Raw genomic sequence first — 11,034 nt, 5'->3', positions numbered from 1 at the left:
TAGACCAGGCTGGTCTCGAACTCACAGAGATCCGCCTGCCTCTGCCTCCCGAGTGCTGGGATTAAAGGCGTGCGCCACCATCGCCCGGCCTCCCTGGGTTTCTTATTCACCACTGTGTATGTGTATGTGCTGGCACTTGGAATCCAGGCATCCTCCCACCTTCCCACAGGAGATGGGCACTGCCTCCAGCTTTACCTGGCCCTGAGGATCCAAACTCAGGTCCTTACACTGCAGCAAATACCAGACCCACCAACCCGTCTCCTCAGCTCCTTTCCCTTTCCTGCTTACAGTACTAGCCAGACCTAGAGCCTCCATGTGCTAGGTAAGCACTCGACCACTGAGCGATGGCCCAGCCCTGCCCTCATTTTTGGTAGTGCTCTAATTGCCACCACGGAGGGGCAATTAGACTTTGAGACATCTTCACACCCCCATCCCAGCTGGTCCCCTCGGTCATGTTAGATTAAAACCTTCCACATCACAGGCCACCAGACTCCGCTTTGTAAGATGGTCATGCAGATCTGTCCACAAAGTCACCTGAGAAGCTCCATGTGCTTGTATGGTCCTTACCGTGTTCAGTTTGTTCTTTTAGCATTTTTTGTATTGGTGCATTGTTTGTCTCTTTCATTTGTTAGATGATAATTTATCACACCATTTAAAATGTGACGTTACATGGTGGTATAACAGTTTTGAAATCTTGAAAGATATAACTGGAAACATTTGCTTGTATTTTTTCCACCTCAGTGTGTTTTGTTAATGAGACGTTCTATGCTGCCATAAGCCCGGAGCTGTAATATAGGTGTTGATTGATTTTGGATGGCAAAGCTTCTCTAATTGCAGATCTTGACATTTGCGTCACTTGTGCTGTTCTAGGTGAGCAAGACATGGAAGGTGATTTCTGAAGACGAGGTGCTGTGGTACCGGCTGTGCCAGCAAGAGGGGCATCTTCCCCGGAGCAGCATCTCTGACTACTCCTGCTGGAAGCTCATCTTGCAAGAGTGCCTTGCCAAGGAGCATATGTTAAGAACCAACTGGAAGGTAGGCAGTGGCCAGCGGCATCCCCTGAGGCAGGGACAGTGGACAGCAGGCCTGCAGTTGCTGCCTGAGGCTCATTCCTAGAGTGGAGGGAGCAGGGTGTGCTGAGCAACCCCAAGCCCCTCCAATCATTGATTTCAGCATCTTCCTTACAGTCTAGAACTTCTTCCTGCTGTGCAGGAAGGGGGCTGAAGTGGACTGTCTGACACTGCCTTTCCTGGCTGGTTAGGGTCACTGAAGTCTTCTGTCAACCCCCTGCTCCTTTCTCTTTCCTTGCCTCCCAGAGGGCTGACAAAGCAGCAGCACCATACACAGGCAAGAGACCCTTGGAGGCCCCTGTGGAGCTGCTGCTGGAGAGGTGGTGTGCTGAGTGCTGTCTGCTCTTGCCTCACGTAACCCTTGGATTGCTGCCCTGACATTTATCACTTCAAGGCTCTACAGAAATACTAGATCAAGCTAAGCATTTGCAGAGAAGCATTTCTGGGAAAGCAAGCTGTCAGGAAGCATGTTCCAGGGTTTGGTGAAGCACAGCGAGGTGGTGCATGGCCAAGCTGCTTCCCACCTAGGCAGCTGGGAAGTCACCCATTGGAGATGGGGTAGAACTGGGCCCTTCTCTCACTTAAAGGTTAATCCAGATAGACTTTGAGGCAAGAAAGCCTTGTCATGACTGGTGATGATATGTTGCCTATGTGATGTCTGGTCTGTCTGTAGTCACCTTGTAACCAGATTAATAACCAGTGCCCTGGTTCCATGACATCAGTGAGCAGTGCTTACCCCTCTGAGATGGCCAGCTTCAGCACTGGTGATGTTGGGCCAGCTCTTTTCAGGATGCCAAGCGATACACCAGGGTCCCCACTAGATGCCAATAGCACTCTGCCCTTGTTGTGGCACACAAGATGTCTCCTCTCCAGGTGTTACCAGGTATTCCCTGGGTGGCCAGTTGCTCCTAGTTAAGAACTAGTCATCACTGGAGAGTTGGCCAGGCCAGTCTTCTTAGCGCATGAAGACACTGGCTCCATGGCACCTGCATCCACAGAAGGTAGCAGGAAGTAGGCACCTAATTAGGTCTTCTGATGGATGGGTAGAATGATCTGTGTAAGAAAGCTGCTCAGATGAAGCAAGGCCTGGACACAGAGGCCGCAGTCCACCTGACGGCAGAGGAAGGAAGGCTTGGAGCTGGGCTTTCCTACCTTTCTGTCCAGAGAGGCAGGAACCAGGAGAGTGAGCTTGTCCCTGGCATTGAATTCAGAGATTTCAGAGCCAAGGGAAGACAACAGCTCTGCTTATGCTGCTGCTTTGGGGTGGGGTGTGGGGTAGGGGAAAAGGGAGGAGGGCAGGGTGTCCTCATTTGGGCTAGAGGTGGTAGAAGTAAGGAGCCTTTGGCATTGGTCACAGTTCACAAGGAAGATGTGATGCTACCCAATGTCTGTTCCCTGTTTTTCTCCAGCAAGTGTAAAACCATCAGGTGTTCTTTGTATGTAGTTGTCTATCAAGTGATCTGGTTAGATGGGCAGCAGCACATGGGGGGCTCCTGGCATCCTAGGTCACCTCCCAGAACTCTGAGTAGTGAGGACCTCTTGGGTGAAATTTAAGTGATGGATTGTTGACTACATGTCAAGGTAGATATCTTAGTGCAGTTTTAGGAAGAACCTTCACTGACACATGCAAAGGACATTGTGCAGGTGTGCAACCTCTGCATGCCCCCATTCTCATCTGGGAGGCTCAGAGTAAACACTGCTCCCAGGCCTGTGACCCTAGGGATGGTCTGACATGGCCCCCATGGAGCCTGCCTGTGTTCAGGGCTCTGGCCACGTCACAGGTACAGTGATTCTGACCTAACTGAGATTTATTTCAGAGGGCAGGCAGTTGGCATGGTAACTCCTAAGTTAGTGTCTGAAAACCCCAGAAAGGACCCTAGAGTTCTGAGGACTTCCTCCTAAGGCATGAGCCGTGAATGCATGTCTACCTGGACCTGCAGCTCAGAGCTGGCTGGAAATGGGTTTCCATAAAGCTTTCCTTCTGGCCTTTGCCTCACAAATGCCAGGAAGGATGAGATTTTTAATGTCCTAGCTGCGTGCTGTTCTTCTCTCTCCCCAATAGGGGAGCCAGGACCATGCTTGGATCTAGAATGGGAGGCAGCTTCTTCATTTGTGAGCTCAAACAGCACCTGCCAGTATACCAATGTAAAGATGGTTTCAGCGATTATGGGAAATAACCCAAAAGTCACACAAGGGCCCAGAGCTGGGACCTGCCTCCTTCCACCCTCTCACTCCCCACTTATGTTCCCAGGGAGCACCCCAAGTTCAGGCTTAGGCTTTTCTTCGAAGACCATTTCCCAGAGAAGTCAGACTCTTAGTCAGAATGGCATCTTTTCTGCCCTCTCTGGTCTGTGTCCCCTGTGAGCGTTTCATTTATTCTGAAGTTCTTTTACATGTCCACTAAATGCTTTCTCCTGCAAGCTGAACTGCTTAATGTACTTGATGTACTGCTTCAGGCCCTGCCCTGTACAGGGACACTTACCTGTGTGCACATACTTCTTCCTACTGGTGACATTCTGGGGACAGGCCAGCACCTCATTCACTGCTCCATGCAGTGCCTCTGGTATAGGTTCACCATATTGCCATTTTATCCTCCTGAATGCCCAGTGTTGTGTGTGAGGTCAGTGCCACTGAAGACGGTTGTGACGTGTAAGTGAGACAGAGCACGTTTTCAAGGGGCCACCCCAAGACTAGTATAAACCACACCCCTTTTTCCTCACAGAATTGTTTACAAGGGGCTACCCCAAGACTAGTATAAACCACACCCCTTTTCCTCAGAGAATTGTTTACAAGGGGCTACCCCAAGACTGGTATAAACCACACCCCCTTTTCCTCACAGAATCGTAAAGGTGCCGTGAGTGAGCTGGAGCACGTTCCTGATGCTGTTTTGTGTGATGTGCGCTCTCATGATGGTGTCGTCATCGCAGGGTAAGCAAAGCCATGTTCCTTCACATCAGCTCTGTCTGTGTCTTCACTTTGTACCCTCTGCCCAAGCACCCCACTTGGGTACTGTGGCCGCTGCTCCTCCTTCCCATCAGTGCAGCTTCTGCAGGCCTTGTTGTATCCTGGCTGGGACATTTAACATCAGCTTCTGAGTTTCTTTGGCTGCTGTTCCAGAACCCACTGAGCGGAGTTCTTCATGGCTGTTACCACAGAGATCTGGACATGCATTCTTTTATTGTACAATCAGATCAACTGTATTGTAGAGTTACGATGTCTCTTGAGCTAGTGTCTCAAAATGTAAACTATATATACTTTTGCCATCTCAGCCTGTGTGCCAGAAAGCAGGAATGCAGCCCATTCTTCTGGGTCAGTTGGCTTTGTGGGAACTGCTGCAGGACTCCTGCCTAGAGGAAACCAGAACTAAGAGCCAGCCTTGGACTTCTACAGTCAACAGTCAGCTCTTCCTTCATCGTTTTCTCTCCTTAAGTAGCATTCCTCAGTGAGCACCGCGTGAAGGCCAGCAAATGGCTCAGGCGGTCAAAGTGCGGCCACCAAACCTGACGATACCCGAGTCTGACCCTGGAACCCACACCTCATTTATGGTGGTGGAAGGAGAGAACCAGTTTTTGCAAGAAGTTGTCTGACCTCTGTATGTGCCAAATAAACCAAATAAATAAAATGTTTTAAAAAAATTAAAGCACCATTTGAATTGAAATTCCAAATAGATTATTGAAATATTTTATGGCAGGCCCTGACATTAAAAATTGTTTCTCTTGGGCTGGAGAGATGGCTCAGTGGTTAAGAGCATTGCCTGTACTTCCAAAGGTCCTGAGTTCAATTTCCAGCAACCACATGGTGGCTCACAACCATCTGTAAAGAGGTCTGGCGCCCTCTTCTGGCCTTCAGGCATACAGACAGAATATTGTATACATAATAAATAAATAAATAAGTTTAAAAAAAATTGTTTCTCTTTCATTACACTTTATTCATTTATTTACTTGTGTTATATGTGTGTTTGGGAGTGCACACAGTACTTGTGTGCAGGTCAGAGGACAGCTTACAGGATTGGTTTCTCCTGCTACTGTGTGGGTCCCAGGGGTCGGACTCAGTTTGTCAGGTTTGGTGGCAGACGCCCTTAACCACTGAGCCATCTCACTGGCCCTTCTGTTTTAAAGATGATCTGGCCAGGAAGGCCAACTCTCCTTAGCTTCTATTCACTGGCCTCACTTTCTTAAGCGACCCCTCAGCTCTTACATCTGAGTGGGTAACCTGCTTCCTGTCTGTCTGTCTGTCAGGAGCAGTCAGACCTATAGCTTCATTGTGAGGTGTGGTTCTCTGAGCTCCTTGACAGCAGAGAGCTTTGCCCCATGCCTGAGGACCAGTGGTAACCCACCAGGGTTACATTGCTCTGGGTTCTGCCTAAACACATAAGGAGGTTGTGATGCTGCAGCTGGACTAAGAATCCTGGCAGACTGGAGATATAGGTGACTCTCCTTCCTCAAGGCCAGTTAAGAGCTTCTGAATGTATAGCCCCCAGAAAGACAGAGTCTGAAGGTAGCTGCTGCCCTCTCCCCCTCCTTCCTCTCCCTGGGGATCTACTCAGCACTAGATAGGCCACCAAAGGCCCAGCCATACCAGTGTTCTGGGGATCGATTGTGTGAAACTTGAGCTGCGGGTCACAGAGCCTCCTCGGCTCCTCTCTGAGAGAAGCTGTAGTTGATTGCTCCGTCCGAGACCCTGCGATCTTACTGTGTGCAGAGCATCTTGTGTTTATCATTAAAATTTTATCTGGCGGTTACGATGCTTGTTTTCTGGGTCAGCTCCTGAATCCTTTTCATTTGAGACAGTGGTGTTTGTGGTTACCTCATTCCCAATCAATGTTGTATTCTCTAGGCTTTCTGCAGTTCAGCATCTCCAAGGAGCCTCTTAAAGAGACAGCACCGCCTCTCCTGCTTTTGCTCATGCTGATTTCCATACTCTTCTTGTTTCTCTTTGTTTGGCAGAAGTAGAACCTGACCAAAGGTTGTGCTCCATGTTTTAGCCTCTGAGATCTACTCCTGCAGTTGAAATGCAGGCTTGCTCCTCCCCACCTTGGCATTCTCTGTCCACTGCCCTTGCCCCTTTCCTGTCTTAGACGTTCTTGATCGTCCCTTCTTGACATTCAGACTCCTGTGTGGTCTGTGGTGATTCCTAACTCAAGTGCACTATGTGTTTGCCACACTGTCTGTTGAGTCACCTGCCACATCTGTGTGAAAACTGAGCTATAGTGAATATACCATGGTGTTCACATTTTCACTCTCAAACAGTGAACCTCAGTCATTTCAAGATTCTACAACTGCTGCTGCTAATTCCAGAGCATCCTGCAAAAAACCCATTTCCCGTGCTTTATTTTTATTTTTTATTTTTGTTGTTGGTTTGTTTTGTTTTGTTTTTGTTTTTTCGAGACAGGGTTTCTCTGTAGCTTTAGAGCCGTGCTTTTGTTTTTCAAAAGAGGGTTTTTCTGTGTAGCCCTGGCTGTCCTGGAACTCTTTTGGTAGACCAAGCTGGCCTTGAACTCAGAGATCCACCAGCCTCTGCCTCCTGAGTGCTGGGACTAAAGGTCTGTGCTACCACACTCAAGAACCCCAGTCCCTATTTTTGATGGGCCATTTGAGCCCTGCCTCCTTCCAGGAGTTCCAGGAGTTCCTGAATACTCTTAAGACTGTTGCCCTGGGGTGGTGTGTGGTTCTGTTACCCTGGGGTGGTTAGTAGTGCTGTATGTGATTTTGAATGGAATAAGCACCAACATTTCATACATAGCCTCTCTCCCCTCCCATTATACTCCATTTTCCCTGGGAAGGCAGAGAAATGTTTGGGATTTTTTGTTTGTTTGTTTGATTTTTAGTTGTCACAACTTAAAACCATGGAGTTTTAAGCTTGGAAGCGACTTCAGCGCTGATCTTGTTCCAGAACTCTCGGGTGTAAGTGGCAGAGACTCAGAGCTTAGATGGACACTTGCCCTGTGCACACACCACCCTCCCATCTCCTCTGAAGCCTGTAACAGCATCATTTTGTTCAAGATGCTAATGCAGTCATGTTACTTTTGCAGAAGTGTTAGAGAGTGGCTGGAGTCTCCTGACCCCACAGTCTGCATTTGTAACTTGCTGGATCATGTATGTTGTTTTCCAGGCTAGTTTTCACTTATTTTCATATAATATAGTCAAAGCTTATATTGTATATTATTACTTTTTTCTTGCAGAGTTTTTCTATGTTACTTTTCATTACTTTCTTAGACTTAATGCAAAATTCCCCAGCTAGTTCCTAGTTTTCCCCTTCATTTACCCAATGGCAGACAGTAAATTAAGTCGCTTTCGGTTTCCTAATTGTTCTGAGAAGTGTGTTGGAGGATGACATAGGACATATAGACACAAATTAGAAGGCTGTGATATCACTAGGCTACATACTCTCTGAGGGATACAGTTGTGTGTGGCCTGCTGCTGAATGGGCCGTTGTGTGGCACACGATGTGGTAGCGTTAAGAGCATTTCATGTGGATGGTCTGCAGATGGTTTTGTTTTCTGTTTTGGTGCCACAGATCGTCTTTAAGATTATAAAGCAGAGGCTGCTGCAGAAGCTTGGTGTCCTTTGTAAACACATGTCCAGTTCAGGTTCTGTGCTATCACTATGTTGATAGTTTTCTAAGTGGAATCCCTTCTGTGAGTCTATGGACTGAAAGGAATTTTCTATCTTCCAGATTCAGAGACTTTGAAAGCTCTTCCATAGCCCTCAGTTTTCCCAGTGTGACTTTGTGATTTGAAGTTTGCAAACCACACCTCACACTTGCTCCTGTGCACATCTCCTTATTTCTGGATGCTGCCAGAAATACCTCTGTCCTCAGGCCTCTGGTGGCTTTCTGGCTCATAATCTACCAGCCGTTACCTCTTGAGCATCTTGCGGTTTGATTCTGTTGACTGCACCCTTCTTGAGAAGGCAGGGTCATGTGGTAAACATCTTTGGCCCCATAGCACCACCCAGGTGACATGGAGAGCAAGTCCTGGAGTCCCAAATGAAGTCTCCCTCTGGCCTTTCCTCTTGTCTTACTGAGTCTCTATAGGTTACTCAGCCGGGAGACCAGCATCCCAGAGCATGTGAGGGCTAGCTGAGCCTGCTTCTGCTAGGACTAGTGCTTCAGACATCTCTGTTCCAGTTAAAATTTTCCACTTCTTAGGGAAAAAATCATGTTCAAGTTCACTCTAAGTACATCCCTTCCTGTCCTGCCAGACTCAGTGTCCACCTGTATGTCTGTGCCCTGGCCCTTGCTGTGCTGGCCGGGTGGCCCCAGCCTGCCTTCTGTGTCACATTTCATCTGCAGAGCTGGTTGGCAGTGCGTCAGGAGATGTCTGGGTGGCCTGTTTTTTAACTTTTAATTTTGTAGGTGACTACTTTTAAAATTTTAGGAGGTTCTTTAAATTGTATGTTGGAATTGAACGTGTAGCTCAGGAGAAGTGTGTTTGGAAAACACGAGGTGTTAGGTTCAGTTCCCATCACAAAGAAAAGAGCATCAGGAATGCTGCATGGATTTGTGGAGGAGAGTTCATAGAGGCAGAGAGCTGCGATAGTCTCCCTGTTCTCTGGGGCTTGGCTTCTCTTCTCCCCAGTGGTCCTGCGGAAGTTAAGACTTGCAAACAGATGGCATCATGGACTCAGAAACCTCACTGCACCAGCCCAAGGTGTGGGGCCAAGTTGTGTTTGCTGTGCGTACTGCCGGAGAGCCACCTAGAGAAGAGCAGCCCAGGCAGAGCCTGGGGGTCCGGGGAGCTAAGCCTGGGCTCCTTTGAGGTCCCATGCCAGCTCTGCCGTCATTAAGCTATTAGCTCACCAAAAGCTTTTATCCATGCCCAGGAGTGTATGGTGGTGTGTAGTACCTCCCACTCGCTTGGGATCACATGTCTGTGGCGTCCCGTTTCCATTAGTTAGCTCACTTTCTACTCAGACTAGAAGACTGCATCTCCCAGATGTTTAAAGTATTCACCCATTTACATGCTAAGGGATGCTTCAGTCTACCCAGGTGTTTCCCCTGGTTTCCATGGTCACCATGCATGGTTCCTGCCTTTCCTGGGGAAAGCCACAGCTGTGCATCCCTGTTTCCCCTCTGTAGTTGGAGTTGGAGGGAAAACTGTATCAGTTAGTGCTGCATAAGTTAACTCTTCCTTTACCTGAAAGTACTGGGCTGGCCTGTTCTTTCTCCATCCTCAGAGGCAAGCGCACTGGAGCAGATGCTGAGAAACACTGCAGCTGTCTCGCAGCCAGGTGAGCCCTGGCTGTGTCTCCACTGCAGGCCTGGTGCTAGTTTATCTTGTCATCTGTCCACAGGCTCTGGGATCTCAGTGTTTGTTCTTTGGACTTGGAGCTTCTTTAGGCTCATAAGCTCATAAGGTTTGAATTATCACTTGGTGTCATCTGCCTCAGGCCTTGGTCATTCACAGTGAGAGTCATATAGGAATGCTGTTTAAACACAGTTGTCCAGGACTGACCAGCATCTTCCCTCCACTTTCTCAGCCAAATCTTCCTCCACTCTGAATGTGTGGCAGCCCTGAGAGGCTGCTCTCTAAAGTTTCCAGGTGCGCCAGCTCTGCTGCCGAGAAGTTAGAAAGAGCAGATAGCCCTGCATGCTCCTCAGGGGCTGCCTGGGACAGCAGGGTTTGTGAGTGCCACCCTGGCGTGACGTTCTCGTATGTTCTCACACTTAACCAGGATGTGCTTTCCAGCTTTCTCCTTTTCAGCCTCCTTTCCTGCCAGTTTTCCTTTCAGCCTCGCCTCGTATGGATTTTGTGCGGCTGCTTATGGCTCTGGGCTGCTTCCCATAAGGGGCTCCGTCATGACCCACCAGGGACCGCTTTTTTAAAATACTTTGAAATTTATTTATTTTCTGCTGCGAGGCCTGCGTGCTCCTCTAGTAAATAAGTCTGAGGTAAGCTGCTGATACCCGACCAGGGGAGCTTTGCATTCATTACATCTTTAATGAAGGCGCTCCAGAACGTCCTTAATAAATACTGATGAACTCATGGCTGCATTTATCCATCTCTGCTTCTCCAGGGAATTATGGGAAGGGCCACAGCTCCAATAACTCTGCATAATCATCATCGACTCTGACTCTATTGATTGTCATTAACCAAGATGTATGGAGAGCAGTTCTAAGTGTGCAGTGTGTGGACCACACAAGGGCCATTAAGATGTTCATTAGTTTTCAATTGCTACGTCTTACGCCCCCTCGATGTTGGCTCTGGTGCATTTCCACAGAGTGGCTGCACTGTGGGGCCGAGTTCATTTTGTTAATTGTGCAGTACAGCAGTCATGTTCTGTAGAAAACGGTAAATACCCTGGATTTTATTGATCCAGGAGGCACGGAGCAAGTGAAGAGTTCTCAGAGCTTCTGTGTGTGTGCTGAGGGTGTAAATAGCTTCTGTATGTGGGTGCTGCACCTCACTGGCCTTCAGCCACTTCCACCGCCCAGATTGAAGCCAGAAGATCCCGCATTCTGGTCTCGGTCAGCGTGGGTAGGCTGCTCACAGCACTCTGTGCACAGAAGCAGTTCTCAGGCTAACAAAGGCTACAGCTGCTGGTGGCTATGGGACAGCATGGGAGATGCTGGGGAGTGGAGTGGGAAGAAAGGGACCTGACACCAAGGAGAGTACTCCAGACATGCCCAGGACCAGGCCAGGTTCCTCCTGGGAAGTCCACTCCAGCTGGTCCAGAGGATTGTGAGCACTTAGGAGTGCTCGACTGTGGGGAGAGGGTGTCCCTCTGTACTCCTGGGCTACACTGGTCACTAGTAATCCACTACAGCATTTGTGTGTCTTCCTTCCTGGAGTCCTTGGCACGGGGCTTCAAGTGTTTGAAACCATGTGCTGCTGAGGCCTGATCAGAATAGAGTTGGGACTTCATTTGAGAGTGGCAAAAACAGGGTCCTGTGAAGGCAGAAGAAATTTCGATGATCTTTGTTATGTGCTCGCCAAGGGTATGGAAGGTGTTCTTGGGTCAAC

The 11,034-nt window shown here is 48.6% G+C and overlaps 1 protein-coding gene across 1 annotated transcript in view; it reads left to right on the top strand.

The window, feature by feature from the left end:
* The window catches only part of Fbxw8 (F-box and WD repeat domain containing 8), a 102,073-nt gene that overhangs the window by 27,203 nt on the left and 63,836 nt on the right, over positions 1-11,034 (top strand). Inside the window, exons 3-4 of the mRNA XM_005344342.2 lie at positions 871-1,035; positions 3,910-3,998. Of these exons, the coding sequence (XP_005344399.1) occupies positions 871-1,035; positions 3,910-3,998 (254 nt within the window). The remainder of the gene's footprint in view (positions 1-870; positions 1,036-3,909; positions 3,999-11,034) is intronic.

This window comes from Microtus ochrogaster, chromosome 2 (assembly GCF_000317375.1).
Source record: "Microtus ochrogaster isolate Prairie Vole_2 chromosome 2, MicOch1.0, whole genome shotgun sequence".
Lineage (NCBI taxonomy): Eukaryota > Metazoa > Chordata > Mammalia > Rodentia > Cricetidae > Microtus > Microtus ochrogaster.
Note: the sequence above shows the minus strand (reverse complement) of the source record. Positions and strands in the feature narration are given on the sequence as shown.